The 27,130-nt window shown below is 37.8% G+C and overlaps 1 protein-coding gene across 25 annotated transcripts in view; it reads right to left on the bottom strand.

The window, feature by feature from the left end:
- dst (dystonin) overlaps positions 1-27,130 on the bottom strand; it is a 448,648-nt gene that overhangs the window by 190,672 nt on the left and 230,846 nt on the right. For 21 of the 25 annotated variants that reach the window (XM_062982326.1, XM_062982385.1, XM_062982334.1 and 18 more), the window contains 14 exons: positions 21,294-21,387; positions 18,150-18,304; positions 15,007-15,469; positions 14,788-14,916; positions 14,481-14,558; positions 14,231-14,392; positions 14,035-14,139; positions 12,214-12,309; positions 11,328-11,453; positions 9,962-10,114; positions 9,568-9,722; positions 9,295-9,421; positions 8,185-8,368; positions 4,995-5,152 (listed from right to left, as the gene is read on the bottom strand). In XM_062982326.1, the coding sequence (XP_062838396.1) occupies positions 4,995-5,152; positions 8,185-8,368; positions 9,295-9,421; positions 9,568-9,722; positions 9,962-10,114; positions 11,328-11,453; positions 12,214-12,309; positions 14,035-14,139; positions 14,231-14,392; positions 14,481-14,558; positions 14,788-14,916; positions 15,007-15,469; positions 18,150-18,304; positions 21,294-21,387 (2,185 nt within the window). Of the gene's footprint in view, positions 1-4,994; positions 5,153-8,184; positions 8,369-9,294; positions 9,422-9,567; positions 9,723-9,961; positions 10,115-11,327; positions 11,454-12,213; positions 12,310-14,034; positions 14,140-14,230; positions 14,393-14,480; positions 14,559-14,787; positions 14,917-15,006; positions 15,470-18,149; positions 18,305-21,293; positions 21,388-21,512; positions 21,859-27,130 lie in introns of those variants that run through there. The other 4 variants (XM_008118652.3, XM_062982344.1, XM_062982323.1 and 1 more) reach the window with 4 other exon arrangements.

Raw genomic sequence — 27,130 nt, 5'->3', positions numbered from 1 at the left:
AAATGAGAAATTAGAAAAACAACAAGAACAAATGGCTATACGAGAAGCAGAATTTCAACTCAGATTCAGAAACATCGAAGAGAAGGAGGGAGATGATTTGAGGAGCATTATTACAGAAATCATGGCCAAAATACTGAGACTTTCAACAATAGAAATGGATCAAAATATAGACAGACTGTACAGAATAAATACTAGTTATGCAAGGAAGAACAAGGTGGCAAGGGGCATTTTGGTCCATTTTGGAAGAAAAAGAATTAGAGATGATATTCTGAAATACAATGCCAAAAACCCCAACATTTTATGAAGGGAAAAGGATAGCCATACTAAAAGAATTCCCCCCGTCAGCAATGAATAAGAGAAGAAAATATTACTTTTTAACAGACGAACTTAAAAAATATCATATAAAATATAGATGGAAAAAGTCAGAGGGGGTAATGGTTACTCCAAAAGATCGAAAATACTGGCTCACAACAGAGCAAAAGGCCAAGGATTTTAACAAAGATTTCCATAAAGAATTTAAAAAGGAAAAGAAAAAAAATGCAGAAGGGGTACAGTGAAAAGGATCTGTATAACAATTTAGACACAGACAAAGAAGAAAAGAAAGGAAAAGAATCCAAAAAGAAAGGAGGAAAAAGACTGAGAGAAGATTCACTAGAAGAGTACAGTATGTTCTCTGGAAAGGAAAGGATGAATCAAAATGACTCAGAAGAAGAAGAAAAAAATGACAGTGACAATTTACTCAAATAATGTAAATAGACTAAACAACCTGAATCAAAAGATTAATCAATTAAAGAAAGGGAATTATGACATAATTGCCTTACAAGAGTTGCATATTTCTCAAAAACAGGTAGCCATGTTGGTACAGAAACAACTAGGCAGAGAATTCTACTCCTCAGCCCTAGAGAAAAAAAAGAGGAGTTGTCATAAACATTAAAGAAAAATGGAAATCAGAATTGGCCTTCAAAGATCAGGAAGGGAGGATGGTAGGCATAAAAATGAGGATAAACAACTATGAAACCCTAATCTGCAACATCTATGCCCCTATAGGAACCAAAGTTAAATTCGTAAGACAATTTAAAAAAAAAGATCCAAGAGCAAGAATACAAAAATCTGATAATTCTAGGAGATTTTAATGGGGTGGTAGAGGGCGAACTGGATAGGTTAAGAAAAAACAACAAGAGAGTGTAATCTAAAATCAGGACAAAGGCCTTGGACCTTTTTACAACTAAAAAATGATTTTCTAGTGCAAGATATCTGAAGGCTGAGGAATCCCTCTGTTAAAGATTATACTTTCTATTCAGATCGCCATCAATCTTGGTCACGGATCGACATGATCTGGGTTTCAAATTCGATTGCAACAAAGGTGAATAATATTCAAATTCTGCCAAGATTTAATACACACCACTGCACACTGAAAATGGAAATAAAAGGAAGTCAAAGAAGGAGGCGGTGGAGATTAAATGATAACCTACTTAAAACAGAAAGTGAGATAGAAAAAATAGAAAATTACTGAAGGAGTATTTTGAGATAAACAATAACAAGGAAATAAAAACCGAAATAATCTGGGACGCCAGTAAGGCGGTTATGAGAAGGCACTTTATACAGCAGGGAGCCATTAAAAATAGGATACGACAAGAACAGCAAATGAAACTACAGGAAGAATTAAAAGTGAAACGGGATTCTTTAAAAAAAATCCAGGGGATAAAAAAACCAAACTAGAAATAGAACTAATTAAGAAACAAATGAATGTAGACCAAATAGAACAGATGGCTAAGAATTTAAAATATCTAAGAGTAAACCACTTTACTAACGCCAACAGACCAGGTAAATGGTTAGCCAGGAGACTGGAGAAAAGATGACGACAATATATAACACAAATTACAAAGGAGGGAGAAATTTGTTCATCCAATGAAGAGATTGGTGAACAATTTAAAGAATTTTATAAAGAATTGTATCAAAAAGATCATAACAACATTGAGGATATTTCAAAGCAGAAATTCGAAAAAATATCAGAAGACCAAAGGGAAATCCTCAACAACCAGATTTCAGAGGAGGAGATCAGATCAGCAATTTAAAAACTTCCCAATAATAAAACCCCTGGTCCCGATGGGCTGACGGCTACCTACTATAAACTCTTTCAAGACGTTCTGACACCATACTTAAAGGAAGTTATGAATAATGTATTAATTCATGCCAGAATGCCCAAGTCTTGGCAGGATGCCACCATAACTTTAAAACATAAAAATAAGGACCCCCACAATATTAAAAACTATAGACCGATTTTGTTACTGAACAACGATTATAAAATCTTCGCAAATATTATGGCCAACAGATTAAAGAGGTTTTTTAAATGAAAGAATAAACGAAGATCAAACAGGCTTTCTGCTGAATAGATACATGCGAGATAATATAAGAATGGTACTGGATATCATAGAATATTACGAAAGTAACCCACACAAAGAAATAGGACTTCTGTTTCTTGACGCCGAGAAGTCATTTGATAACACCAGTTGGGAATTTATGTTACAGATTATAAGGGAACTAGACATGGGTTTTTATTTTACGAATGCCATAAAGACAATTTACTCTAATCAGAAAGCCAATATTATAATAAATGGTCTCGAAACAGAAAAGATACAAATACAAAGAGGCACGCGACAAGGGTGCCCATTATCCCCTTTACTGTTTATAATGGTGGTGGAGGTATTGCTAGAAGAAATTAGAAGAGATGGAGAACTTAGGGGTACCAAGATAGGCAAGACAGAGTCTAAAGTCAAGGCATTTGCTGACGACCTGGTCTGTATAATAGAAAATCCATTAGAAACATCACAAAAATGGATAGAAAAAAATAGAAATATTTGGGGCAGTGGCAGGACTAAAAACCAACAAGGGTAAAACCAAAATTTTAACTAAAAATATAACAAAACCCAGAAGAGAAAAACTATAGGAAATAACGGGAATGGAAGCGACCAATAAGACCAAATAGCTAGGCATCCAAATAACAGCTCAAAATTCACAACTTTTAAAAAAATAACTATGAAATAACATGGAAGGAAATAAAAAAGAAACCAGTCAATTGGAAATTCTTAAATTTGACATTACTAGGCAGAATCGCTGCTATAAAAATGAGTGTACTCCCGAAAATGTTGTTTCTGTTTCAAATGCTACTGATATTAAGGACGAATCATTATTTTAAAGAATGGAAGAAAGACATCTTAAAGTTTATTTGGGGAAGAAAGCAAGAATTAAATTTAAAATACTAACAGACCTAACAAAAAGAGGGGGGTTGGCATCACCGGATTTTCAAACGTATTTTGAGGCATGTGTGCTAACTTGGGTGAAAGATTGGGCCACATTTGTAAAAAGGAAAATCTTAAAATTAGAAGGCTTCGACCTTCGCCAGGGTGGCACACATACCTATGGTACCAAAAAGCAAAGATAGGAAAAAAAAAATTCAAACCACTTTGTCAGGGCAGCACTACTTAAAGTATGGGAAAAGTACAAGAAAAGATTTTATAGTAAAACATCCCTTTGGCTCTCCTCGGTGGAAGCCCATCATAAAAGGGAGATTCCTTGGGAAGACTGGTATACCTATAAACACCTATTGACAAAACATAACAACATGTGGTCTTTGAAAACTTTAGAAGAACTAAGAACAGGAGGTAGCAAGTTGACCTGGTTCCTATACATGCAGATTAAGGATAGCTTCCAGGAAGACAGGAAACACGACTTTGTACCTCAAGAGCAAATATGGGCTATAATAATGTGTAAAGAAAAAAAAATAAGGATATTATACCAGAAACTCCTGGAGTGGAACACAGAAGCGGAAGTGATAAAAAAAAACATGATTAAGTGGGCCTCAGATATAGGCAATTCCATTTTATTAGAGGACTGGGAGAAAATATGGAAAACTAAAATAAAATATTCTAGATCAATAAAAGTAACAGAAAACGGGTACAAAATGTTTCATCGCTGGTATCTCATGCCCCAGCGATTTGCAAGGTTTTACAAGAATCAAAATAATAAATGTTGGAAGTGCGGAGAGGAAGTGGGAACTTTCTTCAATTTCTGGTGGGCTTGCAAACCAATCAGAAAATATTAGAAAATAATACATGAACACTCCCAGAAAATATTAAAATTGAAGTTCAAACGTAAACCAGAATATTATTTACTAAACATCATTGATTTTGAGATAGGAAAAAATAAAGATAAAATATTTTACTACCTGACCTCTGCAGCTAGATCTCTACTAGCCCAGAAATGGTGCATAAAAGAAATCCCGACTCTAGACACCTAGATTATTAAAACAATGGACTTTATGGAAATGGACTCCCTAACCTTTTTATTGCAGGACCAGAAAACCAGAGGCCGAACGGACTGGTCAATTTACAAAGAATTTCTCCATGAAAGAAAAATAAATATACCGACAGACTAACTCAACTGATTAATAATAATCTGTAGCTGCAACCATACAAGTAATTGTAATAGTCACTTCTGAACGAACTCTTTATGAGCTCATTATTACCTGAAGAAACATATTGACTTAGTACAGTGGTTCTCAACTTGTGGGTCCCCAGATGTTTTGGCCTTCAACTCCCAGAAATCCTAACAGCTGGTGAACTGGCTGGGATTTCTGGGAGTTGTAGGCCAGAACACCTAGAAACTCATAGGTTGAGAACCACTGACTTAGTAACACTACACATTATGTTAAATATGTGGTTTGTAGCTTTATTTTGCGTTTGTTTCAAATTACAATTGAGTATAGAAAGGAGGTGGGCCTGGACTGGAATTACAAGACACTGGGAGAAAAATGATTCCATGAGGTCTCTTCTTGCTATCACTAGTGTATGCATGCGTATATAAATTTAAGAAGGATGCTGACTGAGACTGAAGAACGAAGCCCTTGAATCTCCTTTACTGGCATAATGCATAGGTCCTATCTGCAGTTTCATTTTATAGATCTTGTGAACCTATCCATACAGGTAAATATTCACCTCTTGTTCAGATACTCGAAACACACTTTCATGTAGATCGTCTTTCTCTAATGGGGTTCGAATCTGCCTGATCAAACGATCTTCGCAATTCTCCAAGCGCAGTCTGATGTTTCGAACTTCAGAGATATATAAGTTGTAAACAGATTCCTCATGCTCCTCTGTTGAAGGAATGACATGTAAGCAGTAAAGCCAAATATATTATGATCTTCTAAAATTTTACAAAATGTCTTAGATGTTGTATAATTCTACAACATCTAGAACAAACATTTTAAAATTTTCTTTTGGAACCCTCTGTGACTCTTTTTGCAAATTAAAGGAAATATGTAATCAACATTAGAAAGCAACACTGCTGTATTATAAATGTGCAGAGAAATAGGTGGAAGAAGAACCTTATATTTTCTCTTGCATCACATCTGAAATACATTTTTTCTCTCAAAAAATAAATGTGAATATCTTCCTAAAGAAATGCTTCTCATATATCAACCTTATATGAAAAGCCTTTCTCAATTATCTATATTCTTACCTTTACCATTAATAGAATTGTATCCCCTTGGCCTTCTCACTATAAAAAAGTAGTACAGTAGAATCTCGGTTATCCGATTTAAACAGGCGGACCGCAACTCGGGCTACCCGGATTAATCGGATAACCCAGATTGTAGGCCCAGGTGCCTAGCGGAGGTAGGGTTTTCTCCCTCCGGCAGGCACTTGAACCCAGGGAAGCGTGAGGTATGCCACTGCTTGGCGCCATGCCTCGCGCTTCTCTAAAGGCCCAAGAGCTGAGTGGAGGGAGAAAACTACCTCCGCTCGGTGCTTGGGCCCAGGGAAGCAGGCCACGATTGCTGCAGCAGCAGCGATCGAGGGCCACTTCCTCCTGCCTCTCCCTCTCTTCTCGCGAGAAGGAATTCCTTCTCGCGAGAGGAGAGGGAGAGGGAAGGGCCCCGCCTCTTCCTCCTCTCGTGAGAAGGAACTCCTTCTCGCGAGGGGAGAGGCCAAAGGAAGCAGCCTACAATCGCTGCTGCTGCTGCAGCAATTGTGGCCTGCTTCCCTGGGCCAAGCCCTCGCTCCTTGGGAAGCAGCCCACGTGCGCTGCTAGGCAGCGGCGCTCGTGGGCTCCTTCCAAGGGATGAAGGCTCCTTTGGGAGGGGGAGGGGGGGCGGTGGCCCCTTGGATAATCCAGAGCCTCGGTTTACCAGGGCTCGGATTACCGAGATTTTACTGTATGTACATCACTTTAGACACAGGTGTTTTCATCTCATTTTTTGCTCAATATTTAGCTGAACAGATTGTGGTCCTTCCAAAGCCGGTTTCATAATAAGATCATAATAATGCTATTGCATAAGTCCCTTATCACTTATTCCAGACACACAGTCAACATATCTTTGCTCCACATGGTGACTTATAGGTTCGGTTAAATCATCTTTAATCTGCTATTGCCTTCTTTTTTCTATCAATATCACCACAAATGCATGCTATAATGCATCTATTCAGGGTTACAGAATAATTTATGTATTTGGAACTTGACAATATTATGCATTTCCAAGATGGATATAGAATATAATGGATACCGAAAAAACTTCAAAGATGTTTTTCTTTAAGCTTATTGGCAATCTGTTTTTCTAAATAATATAAAATCCCTTTTTGACACTTATAGACTTAAAAAATGAAATTGAAGCGAACAAATGTGCAAGATTTGATATAATCCTGGTAAACTATGTTTTAGAAGAAAAATATTTTTGTGATTTTAGAACAAACCTAATGAAAATGCTTCTATCAAGCAACCTGCCAAAACAATAGCTGCTCCTGACCAGCAAGAATGAGTTTCCAGGTCCCATTTTAATTCTGCAACTCAGATCAGAAACTGTGTAACCGTAACAGGTTTCATTGACAGTGAGTATGCAGAGGGACAAATAATCTTTGTACCCTAACACCAACATGTCTAAAACAGTCCTGACTGCTGTCACCAACAAAAACAAATATAAGAGGTGTTATAAAGGGAATGGGGAATGCTATGTTCCACCCATTATATTCTCTGAATCATCTAAGTCACGAGACCATTCATTCATCCTACCTACACAGGAAAGAGAGGCTGTGAGGGCCAATATAGCCGACAGGTCCTTGCAAATAATGCCTCATGTCCGGAATGGAAACTAGAAAGAGCTAACAGAAAGCTGTGCCTTTTCTGCTATTTTTCAAGCTGTAACATATTCCCCTCTTCACCAACGCTGACTGCCCATTCTTATGGACAACTAACTATTTATAGGTATTCAAGAGGCAAGCAAAAGGCACAAATCCCAGTCTCATAGTACACCTGCAGAAGTTTTTGCATGGCAAGAATAAACCTGGAAGGCTAAAAGTTGGCTTTTTATTATTATTTCATTTCATGTTGGTGCTTCTGGAGTTCTGGAGGGCCACAGCACCCTACTGCGGGTTTCACTCTGGAAGAGCTAAAGCAATATTTCATCACTTTGGGGTGCTTTTTAAAGTGAAAAGACAGGGTTTTTGGGTGTTCATAGAAACAACTTGTAAGGGTCTAATCTGAGGCCTAGGAGATTTTCTTTGGCAAGGAATGGTTTTGGGTGCTGGAGGGTATCTGGGGCTCCCAAAGTTCACACAAGGCCGACATTACACACAATGTTATTTCTCAAATGAAGGGTGTCATGCACTCATTAATCCAAAAGGAAACAAATCACATCATTGTCTATTTATAACGTATTACTTCCAATACCTCTTTTAACTGTTCATTGTAAAATGTAAATGGGTATCACCAGGGCCCTATTATCAGTTGGTTCCAAGCCTCACACTTGCAAAGGACCAGTACTGAGGGAATCCCTGAATTTCCTGTTCTTTCTACTTTGCATGGTGAATAACTAAGAAAAATACCTGGAATCAGGGTACTGATCTCACTAAATTTGCAAAGCTGAAAATGGGTTCACATGTGAAGGCTTTTTATGTGGCTTTCTTTTGTATTTCACATGATTGATAGACTAATTGCATTTCTTTGCCTAGAACAGCTCCTAGAATACCTCACACATGTACACAAAAGGTACTCTATTTCTGGAATTCAATGTGGTCTTGGGTACCACTGTGAAAAAATACAGCTCACATGTAATACAATCCAGTTCACATTTGGAAAGCTGTAGCATATACCCATGAATATCCTGATTTATCTTTCTAAATTTGCTATTTTTACCTCTCTCTGCAGACTTCAGAAGCTCCTGGTAGTACTGCTTGCAAACGTTCACCTCCCTTTCCAGCTGTGCAATGTCAGCAACTGAAAAGACTTTAGACTCCTGACTGTCTTCCAGGAAATCATCGAAGCGGGACTGTAAGTTGCTCAAAACTTGCTGATGTTCACCTGGTAGTAGCGTCTTTATCTAGGATGTGTGAAAATCAAAAGGAAAAAAAATTAAAGTCTTTCTGGCAGAGTACACAGGATAATAGGATAGTATTTTAATGTTTTTTGAAAAGGAGCACACATATTACTATGAGAGCCCTTGCCTCTCTGGGTACAATGCATCACAAGAGGCCTGTGGAGAAATTGTGCTTTAGAAAGTAAAGAAGATGTTCATTCCGCTGACTCATTGAGATGCTATGTATAGAAGAAGCCTATAAATGCACTGTTTAAATCCCTTAATCTCTAAACATTCATGCAACTGTTTCAGGGAACTCTCATTAAACCTGATATACACATGTTTATACATATTAATGTATCATCTACATTTTAAGTATCTTGTCCAACAAATACCAGGATAATACTGGCATACCTTCAGCAACTGTGCCAGGAGGACTACTACACAAGCAACATGAATTTTGTTCCTGGGTTATAAATGTCATTTCCTAATTGGTTCTATCATTTTTAAAAAATGGAAAAGATTTATCAAAACTGCAAAAACCTTATTGCGGGACATCCTGAAGCACATTTTACTATAGTTTTTCAATGATCTCACTGAGACTCAACCAATTCAACACAGTTTGTGGCAGCCACAAAAACAAAGTTTCTGGAGTGTAATAACTACTTTCAAAGTTCACACCGCACAATTAAGCAGGAATAACACTTTCAAACCAGGAACATAATTTTTTCAAATATTATTACATAAAATTATGTATCTCTACCAGCAATATTCTACCTATTCTGTTATACAGATAAACTGCAGATGCAACCACTACATTTAGTCATAGTAAGAAATTGTGTATATGTGGCTATTATCATCTTTAACCCACACATAGATTTCTTTCTGCATCATAGACTATCCAGCCCCGTACATTTTGAATTTACAGTGTACATGGTATGAAAACCTACCGAAGCAACATTACTTGCTCGAACGGTTTCAATTTCATTTGTCAAGTAGTGCCAGGTGACCACACTTTTCATGTTTATATGTGATTCGTGCCACAGAGTTAGGACATTCTGGTATTGCTGTTCAATTCTGAAATGCACAAAACAATGGAGGAAATCGTAAGGCTAGAATAATGTTGTGAATTTCCTGCAGAAATACATTTCAAAGAAATATTTTTAAAAGAGAAAAAATATCAGGTCACAGTTTTTGCATGTTTTTACCATGCAGATACATACCTGTTCGCAGTATCTATTGCTTCTTTGTTAGGTGGAGGAACAGTGAAACAGACGGAGGGAACCATGGCCTCGTTGCCACTTGGACTAATCACTTTCCATTTTGCACGATGGGAATTGCTTGCCAGTACACATTCGTCATCTTTGTAAATCGTTATCTAGTTATTGTTAACAAAAGACCAGAAAACCTGAATGAGCCAAATGTTTATAAAGCACTTCTGAAAATGTTGTCTCTGAAAAAACAAAACTGACTAAACAAACAAAAATGCAACCCTCAGAGAGGAAGACAAGCACTAGCTGTTTACGTTTGAGAAAGATTACCAGGAATGTGTCATTAATGCAATTTCAGTTATCTTCTCACAACCTCAATCAATTTGGAGAAACCAAAGATTCTCACCTCAATTTGTCTGTAGTCACAAATAGCTTTAATCGGGATGGATGTTTTGAGTGGATTATCTGGATTCCTTGGCTTCAGCTGAACTATTGTCTTTGCTCTCCCAACTAGTCCTGCTACGACATTCTTATAATGAAGGAGCTGTTCTTTCTCTTCCTAAATATAAAATATAAAATTTAAAAGAAAGGGGGGGCATTAACAGCGACTACAGCTACAGATTACATTAAACTGTAATATCTTTTAACCTGCTATTTCCAGGGTGTGAAGAAGTTATTATTCACACGCACCGCAAAGGAAGCTAAAAATTATTATTCGCAAACAATTACAGTGTATAGTTTATCTTTTGGAAATGCCAACGGCTCTTGAAGAATGCCATTTGGATAAGCCATTTTGAAAAGAGGGTTGTTGTATGTATTCCGGGCTGTATGGTCATGTTCTAGAAGTATTCTCTCCTGACGTTTCGCCCACATCTATGGCAGGCATCCTCAGAGGTTGTGAGGCATTTTGAAAAGGTTTTGGCTAACTGTGCCTGTCAGTTTGTAGTAATAAGGGCTACTGAGGAGAAAGGAGCCTCAATTAATAGGCAGTGTTTAGCACTCAGATTTGTTTGGACTTTAAAGTTCTGTTAATGACAGAACTTTTCTTCTTTAAGTCTCTTCTCCTTTAAAACAGGAAAATGGGATACTGTGTTGTGACCACCTCAAGCCGTAGAGAGAGGCAGGTAAGAAATAAAATTATTATTATAAATAAATATATAGTAATAAAATAATAAAAACACATGCTGTACCAACTAGAAAGAATTGATATCAAATTACACATATTGTTGTCTATCTATGTGTGTATGTAAGTCTAGTGGACTATGGCCCAAAGCCTATATGCAGAATTTTTTTTATTTCCATTGCTTTGATTCAGTTGTGAAAATGGGCAGAAATGGTTTAGTTCAAAATACCAACAGAAAAGTTAATGATGCAAGATTAAGACAAAACTAAGGACTCCTGCAAAAAATAAATTTTCAATGTTTCAGATAAAAAAATTGTCTATAATTATTATTATTATTATTATTATTATTATTATTTTCATTTATATCCCACTTTCTCTCTCCATAAGGAGATTCAAAGTAGCTAACATTAAAAGCATTACAATACAATTTAACATATACAAATATGCAAATATTAAAACAGTATTAAGCATCATTAATATTAAAACTAAGATACAAGTATATTTATTAATTTATTCTGAAGATAAAATTATTATGACAATTATCAGACTAGTTCGCTTGAAGGTTTACCATTGCCACTACTACCCATCTTGCAAAAGGTACAATCACATCAATGGAGAAAATGAAATCAGATAATATATTATATCCTACCATGGACTCTTGGATTAGATCTTCCAGTTTATGAAGACTGCTGGACCTATCACAGCTGTATTTTCGATGTACAGCATCTCTTAAATTCCTCAAGTAATCTGTGGCCTCTTTGGCGTCATTGAAAAACTAGAATGAAACACACATTTTTGTGTAAAGAGACATCTTTGTGCATAAAGACCCTCTTTTTGACTCGAGTTACTCAAAAGTGAGTAGAATGTTTGTAAATCCAAGCAGACAAATTCATACTGTAGTGTATTTTTCTGACAGATGCCTTAAAAGGACAGAAAGTTGGGGAAATCACAAAGTTTGACTGAAAGATTCCATAGATTTCTAAAATGGATACAATTTACTTCAAAACTTGGAAATATTACTGGTAAATCTAATGCATTAGTGTTCATTGTGGCTGTAAGAATCCATTAGGCATCTTAGTGCTGTTGTTTCTCATAATTCACAAGTGACAACAAATTTATTTGTGTTTTCTTATTTAATTTTGTTTCCATAGTTTGAATTATTTGGAGCTTCTTCTCTCCAAAGTATTCCTATAAAACACACTATTGTTCTATCACCCAAAATAATATTTGGAATAACTAACAAATGTTACTCAATATGCTAGAGAATGAGATATCTAATACTTGATGTTAAACATGCAAAAAATAACTATGTTAGCTTCTCACTCATTACTCAAGAAAGTAATCTGTTATCACTAAAACCATAGTTTTCGTTCTGTTACTTCTAAGGATTCCTAAGAAAGTTCATTATTTTGATCTATTGTGAATCACTGTATTATCTGACACTTGAGAACACCCACAAATCCCTTTTCTTGTTGCTTATATTTCTAAGGCTGCAATTTGTGGTCAATCCATAATTTTCACCATATGCTACTTACCTCAAAATATCCAATGTTTTCTCTTAGATGCTGTTCAACACATTGGCAAAGTTGTAAAATCCAACTCCACTGTGTTTGCATTGCAGCTCGATAGGCCTTAAGGGTACAGGTAAAGAGAAAATGTTACATTTGACTGTGTGGCAGAGGTTTGAATGAAAGAGGAAAGAAATACTCCCCCATTTTTCTCAATCTGCCAGCCTGAATGCCTTTGTAACAGTAGAAAAAGACATAACATCCTTCAAAACTGAAACCAGCTATATTTTTCTACAAAATTTAATAAAGTCTTCTGAATTGCAACTTATCATTCAAAACATAATATTCCATTTTTTATTTTGGCCAGAAGAAGCCTCTGCTCTAATTACTATCAATTCAAAAATGTCCACATTAGAGCTAAAAGCACTTCCCGTTCAAGCCAACTAGGCCACAGTCAGCAGTTTGAATCCACAGGACGAGATGACCCCCCGCTGTTAGCCCTAGCTCCTGCCAACCTATCAGTTCGAAAACATGCAAATGTGAGTAGATAAATAGGTACCACTTTGGCAGGAAAAGGCAAAAAAAAAATGCTCCAAGCAATCATGCCAGCCACACAACCAGGAGGTAACAACACAGGCTCCTCAGCTTGGAAACGGAGAAGAGCACCTCCCCAAAGCCAGAGATGACTACCGCCTCCAAAGCGGTGAAACACCTTGTCTGTGTTGTGTGTCTCATTGTATCTGATTGTAACGATGACACTGAATTGCCTTCGTCTTCTTTACATATACAGTAATCCACTCTGAGTCCCTTCGGGGAGATGGGCGGAATATAAATAAAGTGTATTGTATTGCTGTCCTTTGTTAAAAGATAATACCAATTATGTTTGCAAAATATAATTTAAAATGTTCTGGAGTTAATCTGAAAAAAACATAGATTGCTTAAAAGAAGTGGCTTGCTGCAACATGTCCCAAGATTATTTTTAAAATCCTGTTTGTATAAAATCTGTATTGCTGCAGAACATAACCTGTGTGACTATCTGCTCTGAACACGTCACACAACTGTGGAGCCAAGAGCCCTGTTGACCCAGTTTGGAAGTCAAGGTCTACCTGTGGTACCCAACACATTTTAAAGTAAAACAGATTACCAATAATATACAACTTGACTATAGTCCAAAAATAAATCCTATGTCCAAACAATTTCTGAGGTTTATGAGTTAGAACATGTGCCTGAACTTCAAACCCTTAAAAGGAAGTACCTTTTGCAAGTGGAAACTCCCAAGAAATCCCCTAATGCAAAGAACAGAACTACTGCTTTGCCATGGGGTACCAACTTCAGTGTTATTTAAATATTTATAGGGGGGCTTTCTTTCTGGCAGGTGGAAGGGAATGCAAGAGACTCTCCAAAAAGAAAATAAAACACTCACAATATTGCAATGTTCTCTTGCAGATATTACTTGTTTTGTGCTATTAACAGCATAGTATTCTATCACAACTTAAATACTAACAACATTGGGATAGCATAGTCTCTCGTGGACTCTGTCAGATACATAACATCTGAGCATTTTATATACCTACAAGTACACTGTGTCCAGAGATTGCGGGTGGAGAGTGAAAAGTGCAACCAAAAGGACGAGACATTCAGTATGTTGTAGTACGTACGTTACATGTCGGTGTACACCTTAAATTTATACACTATGAAATCAAAGGTTCTCATTTCATTGAGCATTTTCTGAGAATGAAGCACAAGACTAGAAAATTACCAATCAGGAAAATCTATATACTGACTCAATGTCCCATAAATAAAGTCCTAGTGTGGCTGTCTTTTCCTTGGCCAGACTTAACAACCTACCTCAATAGTTAACCTTGCAGGGTGGTTTTCAAACAGCAATTGTTCTGCTATTTCCTGAACTGATTTAATAACTTCTTCTTTCTGATCAAGTTCTCTCATCAGTTCCTTCCAAATGAAAAGACAATTCATTTTAGAAACGCCAAGTAAGTGAGAAAGGCCTTATTTAACATGTCCTTTTGAATATGTTAGTGCTTACTGCATGGTATTCCTTTTTCCTTGCTATATTTGTGTTTCTTTCGCTCCAGTCATAGGCAACTTCCTCCTCCTCTTTTTCGTTCAACCATATGAGTTCCCTTGTAGCACGTGATACAAAATTGTGAAGGGTATCAAGGTGTCTTTCCTGATTTCTTGATGTATTCTTGAGAGACATAAAAATAAATACAAATTTATTCTATTTTTTATCACTATACAATTCTCAAAAACAGACATCCAAGCAAGGAGCTTACCAAAAGTTTTGCATATTGGCTCTCCAGTTTGTGCAATTTTTCTGCATAGCTGAGTTTAAGGGGAGCGGTCATTTGCATCTGTAGGTAACAAATGAAATTAAAGAAAGAAAATCGCTATTTAAAAATCAAACATGCAAGTTAATAAAGAGTCAAAGATGACACTGTAGTCATATAATGAATACAACAAAGGCAGAGTGCTCTAATCCAAGAACAATTATGAAACCAGTTATTATCCGATGAGTAATTCATTATATAATATGCCTATACAGACATAGCTACAAGGTACTTTTATTTTTAAAGGCTGTACCTCGCTGATTTTTGCTTCTTTAAGGCTTGACTCAAATTCTTCAATTGCTTTGTGGACATTCTTGTGATTTTCTACATGGCTTTCAACGCTTGGCAAATCCGAGCCCCATTCAGTCCGATCCAGCTGCACCTTTTAGAGAGAAATTGAAAATTAAAGTTGAATCCTTAAAGCTGCCAAGGAAAAAAATGAAATAGAAAACTACAGAAATAAAGATTTTACCTGCATTTCATCCACCCATCTTAAAAGGTCCTGCACAAATTTCATGTTGACTTCCTCCTCTGTTAAATTCTGATCAACAAACGCTGACTTCATCAGGGGTTTTCGGATCTGCATCAGTTTGAGTGTTTGCAATCCACCACTGTCAACTCCAGTAATATAACTCTGAATTAACCGTGGTGGGAAACCTGGTGTGTATGCTGGGGTGATGGCAGGAGTCAATCTCGAAGAAAGACCTGATGATAAACCTGATGTTAGACTAGATGAAGTCAAAGAGGGTGATAAACCCTGGCTCAGTCCAGAGTTTAAACCTGGGCTTAAGTTTGGTGCAAATCCTGAGTTTAAGCTTTGTGTTATTCCTGATATCATCATCCTGGTCTGTTCTGTTGTCAGTGTCCTCCCCTTGCTGTAGATTGAGGAGCACTCTGCTCTTAAGGCCATGAGGTCATCTCGTAGTTTTCCAACTCTGTTTAGAAAAAACAGAAAACCGTTTGTCTACAGAAAAGAAAGTAACTGGGTATTAAAATTTTCAGCTTAATATTAATTCAAAAGATAATCACTGGCCAACACACATTTTGGTGCCTCAAATGTTAGCCCTGTTTCTGGGTATATTTGACTTGCTGTTTCCAATAATGGCACCAGTTTCCCTCTATTAGCTCTAATTTTTGAGATACAGAACATATATCATATACCAGTCTTCATCTGCTCGCCCATGGAAAATCATGATAACCCTATCTAAGAAATTAGAGCGCGTGTGGTGTATCTAATGCAATTTTCTGAATCAGCATCCCAAATAACTCAAGGAACAACCAAGAAATCAATAAAAAATATTTTGGTTGGTCTGTGTAATGGAAAGCAGAGCTATGGCATATTTCCAAAAAGTAGCAATAGCCATTTAATGAACAATACCAATGTGGGAATTTGATGCATGCATTTCAGTAAAAAGGTTACAGTGATTGATAGATTTATAATATTTACATATATTAGGTGTTTTATTATCCAGTTGCAATTAGGTAACAATGTACATTTGGTTATACAAGTGACATATAAAAACAATGGACTGGATAGAAATACAGTAAGGACTCTGGGAAAAGTAAAGAGATACTCAGGCTCCCTCTTACCTTAAAAAAAGAATATGTGACACCCTTTACTATTGTAACTAATTTATGGCAGAAACCTACTCATGTTTTCTCAGAGAAGAATTACACACTTTTCAATGAAACCCCACTTGTTCCCAAGTAAGTGAGCACAAAACTGAAATGTTACAGTACTAAATATAATTACTTGACAGTAAAAGGAAGTCCTATATAATCAGATTTGTCTCTATGTTATCCTTCTTTAATACCCCTGGACATGAATTTACAAATAAATGTGTCTCCTCTGAACTAGCCTCTCTATAGTTACAGATACTGAATCACGATAGGAAATAATTATGCCATCAAAATAGTGTAAATATATTCAGAGTAGCAGTGCTGTATCAGTGAAAAATGAAAACTACATATAAGACATTTTTATGTGAATGCATCCTAGGGAAGCAGGCAGCACAAACTTGGCTATGTGAACCTCCCCTAAATCACAGTAAGATAAAGTCTTAGAAAATGTGGTATGTTTTGAAAAAGTGATTTTTTTTCCTTTCATTTTTGCTAATTAGTAGTTTTGTGCATTGGTATAAAATTGCTACCCGTTTCTGTTTGTTTCATTCGTATGGAATAAGGTTTGGGTCATTCCCCGAATTTTAAGGATATTTTTCTTTCTATAAATAAAAACTCCTTAAAAACATTCTTTCTTTCTGTGATGATCCTGTCCTCTAACCTAACAGCTTAAGATACCAATGATTCTGAGACGTTTTACTTTCAATCTAGAGAGGAGACCTGAGCTTAAAGGCAGGGACTTAAGGCACCACTGATTCTGAGAGGTCTCCCGATCTGCCTGCGGAGGAGACCTGAGCTTAAAGAATAAGCAGGCTGCAATGCAGACACTGAGGCAGGCAAGAGGCAACAAGTGCGGCAGGCAGAGGAACAAACAGCAGCAAAGCTAATTGTTTTGTGATGCTTTCATTTTTGTTTCACTGCTTCTTCCGTTTCAGGAGGGGTCTGCCATACTGTGCAATACAAATGAATGGTACGGTACAAAAGCACGAATGAGACATATGAAACAAATTCTGGGCCCTTCTCTACTAATTAATAGCAAATTACTCATAGTGACATGATTCTCACACTTTTCAGAGACATGACATTCACGTATCTATATCTGGCATGGGTGTGTATGTGTAAGTACTATTATTAGGAGGAAAAACCACTGGCAATATCTTTCAGCTTGCAAACAACACTACAACATAGATGTTGCTAGAGTAATGATAAATAGAATCATTACAAAAATGCTCCAAAAATGAACAAATGGTCCCTCTTAGCACACACACATGCTGAAGTCTAGGAGATGTAATAGATAAAATCACTCAGACAATACCAGATAAATACACATACTCAGAAGTTCAAGTAAAAAATATATCAAAGATCAGAGATGCTTGCAAGGTTCAATCAACTTGGTCCAATAATCCAGGTAGACCACTAAGTAAGAGACATCACCTTCTGAGACAAATAGTTGCATGTGGCTAAATTGGCTAACTATATAGGGCCTCATCACACTTGAGCATTTATCCATCTTTGTCCACTATATAGTGTATATAATCTTTGGATAGGATAGGGAAGGGTTAACACCCCTGTGAAGTTTATTTTGCTGTTTGTGCCTCTGTTCAGAAGATATCGCCTCTCTATTCCTGTGATAATTGAATTCTGAAAAGTTTGGCTTGTTGTGGAAACAAGGATCAGTGATAAAGCTTTGGTGAAGGCACCTTTCCCCCATGATAACACTTCCAGGAGTGAATTTCCCTTCTGAGGAGATTTCTCTCACTTCCTATTGTCTCACCCCTGTTCTTAACTATGAGTCATTTCTAAGTTGGATGTTTGCAGCTTGGGGACTGCCTGTACTGGGAAGAGGAGGAAGTAGTATAGAAATCCCATATTCTTTTATATTAAAAGTAAAAAATATTACAATTGTTAGGCAATCCTAGTGGCAGACTATGTTTTTTGCAATAGCCGTTAACAAGATATCAATTCTTTGCATATACAGCATAAATAACAGTGTACCTCTGGACTAGTTGATCTGCCTGATAATATTTTCCATCAATAAGAAGTTGGGCATCTATGACTTGTTGGCGAAGTAAATTCTCACATTCAAGTAGATAGCCCGCGATTTCAGCTTCGTTCTGGAACTGCAGACCTGATTCTAATCGTTTTCCATCCTGTTTTGGAAATCAAATTCAGTTCTTTATTTCACTGGAAAATAAATTCTCTGTATGCATAGGAGTTACATTATCTGTATAGTAAGATAAGCCCGATTGTTAAAGGTAAAATTATTTTTAAAATATGAAGTCTTTACATCAATCCTGTACAGCAGTTTTTAAAATATATTAAACTTGTGTATGTATATATATATATGTGTGTGTGTGTGTGTATACACATACATAGAAAACTGTATACCGTATATAAAATATACAAAATTGATATAATATGAAGCTCTAGTTCACACAAAATGATTGTATGAAATTGAGAAAGAAGTAGATGGGTTTTGTTTGTTTTTTTCCATGTCAGGAGCGACTTGAGAAACTGCAATTTGCTTCTGGTTTGAGAGAATTGGCCATCGGCAAGGATGTTACCCAGGGGACGCCCAGATGCTTTGATGTTTTTATCATCCTTGTGGGAGATTTCTCTCATGTCCCCACATGGAGCTGGAGCTGATAGAGGGAGCTCATCTGTGCTCTCCCCAGGTGGGATTCAAACCTGGAAGCTTTCAGATCACCAACCCAACCTTCAAGTCAAAAGGCTTTAATCCACTACGCCACCGGGGGCTCCAAGTAGATGGTGATGGTTACGTATTTAAACAAACAAACAATAAGCAAAATAGATTTATTATCATATCTATACACTACTATATATAGTATTCCCTCGCTACTTTGCAGTTCGCTTTTTGCGCCCTCGCTGTTCCGCGGGTTTCTTTTGTGGTCCAAGGCATTCTCAGCATGCCTTTGGATCTTAATGCTATCCAATCAAAAGTGGTACCTATCTATCAAACTAGCCAATTAAACAACACAAAGCAACTGAGGACTAGGCCGTCTCCACAGCTGCCTTTCACACATGCGCTCTCGCCCCGTCCCCTCTTCTGGGAAAGCTTCACTGGCTCCCCGGAAATTGCTGCCCACCTCACCAAACTAAGCTTCAATAAGTATATCAAGCAGTTTCTGGATACTAGAAGGCTATATTCATTCAAAGAAGAGACTAATAAAATAGGCTTGTGCTCAAACCACTTATTTAATTTTTTTCACCATCTTCTAGCTTTCAAGCCAGTTGTTTGAATTTCCAGAAAATGACTGTGGTCGTAAGTTGGAGCAAATAAAACAAACAATCCTGTGGCACCATAAGGATTAGCCACTACAAGACATTTTAACATGGCATAGCATAAGACATGCTATAAGTCATAATACATATGTCCTGGGGAAAGCGCAATGCATCTTCATCATGTTTTTCTAAATACATAATCTCCATAAAAGTTTATGTCATAATAAAACTGATGGGTGCCATGAGACTTTCTCCCCAAGTCCTAAAATGATGAGGACTGAACAAATCCACAGAAGAGTTAACCACAAGACTTTCTCCAATTTCAAGGATCTTGTACTGGAAATACTTTCACTGCAAAAGAACGTGCCATTTTGCCTTGCAACAGGCTGCACAGAAGTTGAGGTTGTGCCAGTGACTTTCTCAAACCTGCTTATTTATCTAGCATTTTTAGATAAATTAATCAGTGATGTACTGTATTGCTAGAATTGCAGGTAGTATTATGCTTACTGTAGATGTAGCTTTGCAGTTTACACTTGCCCCATTTTGTGTACATATAAATAATTATTGAATTTACAGTGATGAAATAATAGATAGGCTAAATCTATCTTTCAAATGCAATTTGTTTAAGCAGTAAAAGGAGATCTGCTGGTGGTTTTCTAGAGGTATTAGCAATCGGTTATCTTTCTAATCACAAGTGGCCATGTTTTACGAATAGATTACAGTACCAGCAGCTTGTAGTCTAAGGACCATGGACCAACCCCAAATTACAGTGTTCCATCTCAGTATATTGACCATAATATCGTAATGCCTTAAGTATCAGATACTAGAGAACAGACATTTATATACATTTTCAGAAATTGTAAGTCAATCACCACAGGAAAATACTTAAATAATCTGTTGCAAAATATTTATGCATAGACAACATAAGTGTCCAATCTGGAATGCATTTCCAAAAGAAAACAAAGAAAACATCCAATCTTCCACACCTAGAGATTACAAGGAACTCCTGGATATGTGTGTAAAATGTTACTTTGGAACTTTTAAAATCATATTAAAACTTTTTGTACACTAATACAGCAATTGTGATCTTGCTGAGAATTCTCTCCATCTTCAAAATTCACAGGATGGAGACAGAAGAGCGTCTGAAATGCAGTGAAATTGCCATTGCACCCTATCTAAAAAATAAGAGCGACTGCTAGCCATTTCCATCTCACTTTGGAAACTCTCCTAGCATCTCATTTTAAATTCAACTGTGTTATTGACAAAGCAGTAGTTGAAAAGTTTAACACAATAGTGTTAAGCTCATCTGTATAGTCCAGAGACAGGCAAAAGTGGGCAATCTACTTTTGGGGTCATCTGCAGTCCCAAAGTTGCATTTTATCCACTCTGGGTTGAGATTAGTCACTTCAGGTTCAAATCTTCTCAATGTCATATATCTATTGAAATAAGCTCATCGAATGGAGGGCAAAAGGGAAAAACGTGACAAGAGGAAGGTGCATCAAGCCAACCCTGACCGAGACTGCCTGAAATCTATGTCCTCGCTGTGGAAGAACATGCGGATCAAGAATAGGTCTCTACAGTCTCCTACAGACCCACTGCCAAAACACTACACTTGAAAGAAAATCATACTTGGATATGAGTGATCATCAATGATGATGCAACAAACTACATCTGTTTTTGGGGTATCCCAGTATACTTGCTTTTGCAAACATAAGTATATGTCACACTGTTTCTGAAAGATGTGACATTTCCAATTTTACAGCCATGTCCATTCATAGTTGTGGAAAGATCTGAACCCAAATGTTTTCAGCTGCAATTTCATCCCATTCCTGAGCATCCTTTCTAGCATTCAGCACAAAAAATGAGGAAAGGAGAAAGCTATTCAAAGTCACTTACTGATTGCACAGCATTTCGAGCAAGCATTAGTTTGTCTTCGCAGCTCAGGCTGTCTCTCTGAATTCTGTTTGCAATCTGCTGCAGCATTTCTAACCTAAAAGATGATGAAGCCACGACATATCAAGGTCATGTATTCTGGAGGGATCATGAAAACCACATTATTCCCTGTACCTTTTTACCAAATATAATAGCAAACTGCAACTTAATTCCAACACTTACCTGGCTCCATCCATGGGACCATTGCCAAAACTTATACAAGAGTTTACAAGGGTTGGACCACAGTTAACTGACAAGAAGTTTTCATTGGAATCAAGACTGGTTCGTGTGCTGGTGCTGTTAGTGAACACAGAGTCGCTGCTTTGGTAGCCATAACTGTTGGTAGTCATTTTCACATCCAAAAAACTGCCCTGCTAGCCCATTAAAAATGTCAAAAAGGAAAAATGCCTACAAAAACATACAGCTTCTGAGGACTAGAGAGCTTTAAGGAAAGCTCAAACCTTGCATCCTTAAATAGGTCTCAGCATGCATATCAAAGCCCTGAAAATAATGTTCTTCAGAAGATTTCGCCTTCAGCTATATATGCCAATGTGGGCTTGGCTGTCTAGCTTGAATTGCCTCTACAAGTATAGACTAAACACAATGGTTAGGGCGTTAACTAGGAACAAGATGCCAAATACTTTATGTAAGTCTCATTCAATCTCAGTAAGATAAATGCTTGGAATAGTGGGGAGCGGACCCTTCTGCTACAGTAAACAACCTCTGTATGTATATTTAATATGGCAGTATTTTTGAATGCATAATCCTGAAAGACTCATTAATCCTGCTTTTTCTGGGAGTCTAAATGATCCCTCACCCAGGTCCACAGATATTTCGTTTCAACAGCACTGCACTGTCAGCTGCTTTCATATGATTCATTGTGATCTAATGATTGACTAGAAGGGGAAATCCAATAGCTATATTTACATCCTATCTAAACTATGCACAGACTCTTAGAAAGAAAGAAAAATTAAGCATGGGCTTATATGAACTGTTCTAGGAGCCTTTCGGGCTGATGGGTGGGATATATATGCTCCAAATAAATAAATAATAGCATGCTTGATTAATTTTAAGCAGGCTTATCTACTCCACCTACCCATTTGGCAATTGTATATTCTGTTTGTCTGTCAAAACTAATACTGAAGGTGACAAACAATAATAAAATGCAGAATCACAGAATATTAAAGAAAAACAATTAAGAACAAGAAAATAAGAACAGATAGGCAACTCCTGACAAGTTCAAACCTTTTTCAACAACATACCAGAGTAAATTCCAAAATCTTGCCTAAATTAAGGCAGATTTGCCTGCCAGCAAAAAGACAAGAAAGAGGATTGGACCTATCCTATCTTGGGGAAAAGGTCCAAACTATGGAGCATCTCGTGTCCCCACCAAATCTGCCCTCAGTGTTGGTGCACAGAGAAGCCTCTTCCAGATATCTTGGAATTACAAAATGGTATAGAAGAACGGAGTCATCTAAATAGTCTGCCCTTGACTTCTATAGGGCTTTAAATGTCATATTCAGCACTATGAGTGTTCCTCAAATGGATCAAAACACTGTGAAGCCGGAAATATGTCTGCTCTCTGTAACTAGCTCTAGGCAACAGTCAGATTAGAGCACTATGCGCCATCTGATACTTCTGAACACTTTTCAAAGACAGCTTTCCATAGATAATGCTACATAATACAAACTGAGGCCACGTTGATGCTTATTTGTGACAAGGTAACTGCCCACAATAGGGATTGGTTTTTCGCTTTCCTCTTCCCTGAGGCCATACCAATGCATTCTTGGCAACCAAAAATGACCAAACATCACCTCCAGCTTTGCTTTTGTTTTATATTTGACCAATTCATAATTGTTTTATCTCCTTTGGGAAAGATTTGAGATCACATTGGGAGTTAGCTAAACTGCCATATCTTGATGTATTGGGACACCAGTTTGGTTGATTTGGGAAACGTTTCTAGGAGGCACGGGACATAAATAGAAGGTTTGTTTCCACATATAGCTGACAGTTGGTATTTTGCTCACCTCTGATCTATGTATTATTTTCACTTGAGATAGGCTATGATACAAGCACCTTACTCCAATGCTTTCATCACTATAGGTAGATTTCTATTTCTGTCTATATATCCAAAACCTAAGCCACATGAATTGACAGATCTCCTCTTCATAAATAGTAATCTCTTAGGTGTCGAGATGAGATCTGTCACTACTTTTTACTTGGCAATTGCCTGGTTTTTTAGCTCAAAACCAGGTGTAATGGGTTAAACCCTTGTGTCGGCTGAACTGCTGACCTGAAGATCTGAAGGTTGGCGGTTCAAATCCGCAAGACGGTGTGAGGTCCCATCTGTCAGCCCCAGCTTCCCATGCAGGGATATGAGAGAAGCTTCCCACAGGATGGTAACAAATCTGGGCATCCCCTGGGCAACGTCTTTGTAGACGGCCGATTCTCTCACACCAGAAGCAACTTACAGTATGTTCTCTATTCGCTTCTGGCATGATAAAAAAGCTCTAAAGAAAATATCAGTTTTATTACTATTAGTACTACTGTTGTTGTTGTTACTGATTTCATGATCATCTGGGCCGATTTTCTTTTGCCCATAAAAGAAGCTGCATGCCTGCTCCCTTCCTAAATTCCACTCTTAGCCCTATTATTCAATCTCTTCAGGTTCTATAAAACCCCACCCAAATTACACCACTGCCACTTTGAACACAATGAGGTATCCTTATAAAAGCTGAGTTGGCTCACTATGTAATTATTGCATAATTGACTAAAAAGATCATACCTCCTGTTGCAAAGCACTGGATAGTTACACGTGTGAACTCTCAATAACTAGGCAGGTATGAACTATACTAAACAAGGAAGCCATAAATTTGGCTCTTTCAGCACTTAATTTCAGATACAATCAGGAAGACAGTACAGAATGTGTACTTTAGAATAGCCTAAGAGTACAGCTTGAAAAAGTGATTTGGGGAGATCCTACGCCTCTAAGAATTCCCAGAAGGTTATTTCTCAAATGAAATTAATTTCTTAATAAAGCTGTTACTCTAATTCACCAGTGAACCTCCATCCAAATTCAGAGATGGCAAGTGGCATTCTTCCCCAAACCAGAATGCCACTAACCGGTAGGAGGTTCAGGTCCCCCTAAACAATATTTTCCAGCTCTAGTGAGCTATTCTTACATTACTTTGTTGTCAAATCTCTGCATACTGATTATCTTGCTTTTGTGAGGTCAAGCAGCTCTTTAACAAAATGGGAGTGTTTTTTTTAAGTCAATTAACAAAATGCAAATTATTTTAAGAGCGGTCACTTTACCAGCACAGCTGTTAGTATCTCATCCCCATTTCTTACCCCCAACTAAGGTCTGTCTTTAAAAAGGCATCTTACAATGTTTAAATGGTGTGGTGAAGTCACCATACAGGGGCCTCATCATGCTGAAAATCAATTTGAAAAAATCAGTCCCATTATTATATAGATGAGCAACAGAAGGCCACTGTCTTTAGAGAAGCCAATTTTATATCAAAATTGGCTCGAGCCAACAGAACATACAAGCCTGCTCTGCCATGTACTAGAATGATTTCCACAGTTAAGGGTTAGTATTTCAATTTCTTCCACTCACCACCCTGCAAGACAGACACATACTGTAGTCCCTTTCAGCCATTCTTTCTTCTATCATCACTGAAACCTCAACAAAGAATAAAGCTTTGATTGTGAGTGGATAAGAACAGTGCCATTCTCTTCTCAGCCGCTTTCACTTCCCATGAAAAATCCTTTTCTGTGTCCTACAAAAATCACTACACATGGTGGACAAGACAAAGAGATGGGGCTAGAATCATGTCAAAGGCAGGCTGAAAGCCACTGGCTGCTGTGCAATAGAACCGGCAGCATGCCCAGTCAGTATCTTAAAGGGCAGGAATTCATCTGGCTGTCCCAAAAACCATAATCAATGAGTAAGGGCCCTTTGTTACTGTTCTGCTTTTTAAGACTGAGGCCGGGCCACGAGAAGAGAGGAATGTTTACCAGTGGACTAAGTTGCAGCATCTTAAAGACTGGAGAGGACAGCAAACAAAAATAATTAAGAATTTAAAAACAATTCAGGGGAGTCTTATGTGAAAATGTAACTGGAGGGAATTTAGAGAGTGTGGCTTAAATAGAGGGATTTAGAAGCTAAATGAATGACAGAAGGAGATCCAGAGGTGAAATTAATCTATAGTAAGATCTAAATATTTTCAGTACAGGTTGGTCAATAAATAAGTAGTTGGTGTTTGAGATTCAACATCCCCTCTTTGCCTTTTCCCCATTATTGGCCAATTTGCTTGATCCTCATCATCAAATTGATTAAATAATGTATTAGCTTGCAAAGTTCAAACTGCAGTTGCAGACACTGGGGTGTTTGAAGCGGAGACCTCATTTAGCATTGTCCAGAGTTTGCTGACATAATCTTTGCTTCTCTTTTGTTTTCAGTGGTAGCCAAGCAAATGCTCTCGGAGAGCTGACAAGCAGGACATGAGTGCAAAAGTGCCCCCTTCCCTTTTGATTGATGTTGCTCTCATAAGGAAAATAGTGGGAATTTCTGTGGGAAATGATACGGGAGGGACATTAAACCTCACTTTTCTGCCAGGACCAAATAAAACAGACTCACCTTGCATCTCTATGCAGATGATACACAACTCTACTACTCTTTTCCACCAAATTCCAGGGAAGCTCCCCAGATCCTAAACCAGTGCTTGGCAGCTGTGATGGACTAGATACAGGCCAACAAGCTGAGACTTAATCCAGACAAGACAAAGGCCTTCCTGGTCAGTCGTGAGGCCAATCGAGGTATAGGGTGGTAACCTGTGCTTGATTGGGTCACACTCCCCCTGAGGACACAAGTCCACAGTCTGGGGGTCCTCCTGGACTCAGTGCTGACACTTGGGGCTCAGGTGTCGGGGGGGCTGGAAGGGCGTTTGCACAGTTAAAACTTGTGCACCAGCTGCAACTGTACCTCAAAAGGCCTGACTTGGCGAGGGTGGTTCACGCCCTAATTACATCCAGAATGCACTACTGTAATGAACTCTACATGGGGCTGCCTTTGAAGACTGTTCAGAAACTGCAGCTAGTGCAAAGGTCGGCTGTCAGATTACTAACTGGAGCTAGCTGCACAGAACATACCACGGCCCTGCTGAAGCAGCTTCACTGGCTTCCGACAAGTTTCTGGGCTCAATTCAAAGTGCCAGTTTATATCTATAAAGCCCTATATGCTTTGGGTCCAACCTATCTTCATGACCACATCTCTTTCTACGAACCGGCGCAGGCTCTGAGATTGACAGGCGAGGCTCTTCTCTCGGTCCCACCACTGTCTCAAGTGTTGTTGGTGGGGACGAGAGAGAGGACCTTCTCTGTGGTGACCCCCCCCCCCCAGCTCTGGAATACCCTCCCAAAAGAGATTAGATTATCCCCCTCCCTTCATTCCTTCCGTTCCAACCTGAAAACTTTAATGTTCAGACAGGCCTTTTACCTTGAGTAGGATGAATGGGCCCATATGAAGCTGACACTTGGCACTTTGTGAATTGACAGCAGATATCTACTGTTGTTTTAAAATTGTATTATTCTGATTATATGCTATATGTGTTGTCGGGGGGGTTGTTGTATAATTTTATATGACTTGTTTTATACTTTTGTACTGTTTACCTGTTGTATGTTATATGTGCACCCTGGAGTGCCTCGTAAGCCGCCCCGAGTCCCTTCAGGGAGATTGTGGAGGGATATAAATAAAGTTTATTATTATTTAACTGTGGCAATAAGTCTGCCTGATATAC

The sequence above is a fragment of the Anolis carolinensis genome, chromosome 1 (genome assembly GCF_035594765.1).
Source record: "Anolis carolinensis isolate JA03-04 chromosome 1, rAnoCar3.1.pri, whole genome shotgun sequence".
NCBI lineage: Eukaryota > Metazoa > Chordata > Lepidosauria > Squamata > Dactyloidae > Anolis > Anolis carolinensis.
The sequence above is the reverse complement of the archived record's forward strand: the minus strand, read 5'-3'. Positions and strand labels throughout refer to the sequence as shown.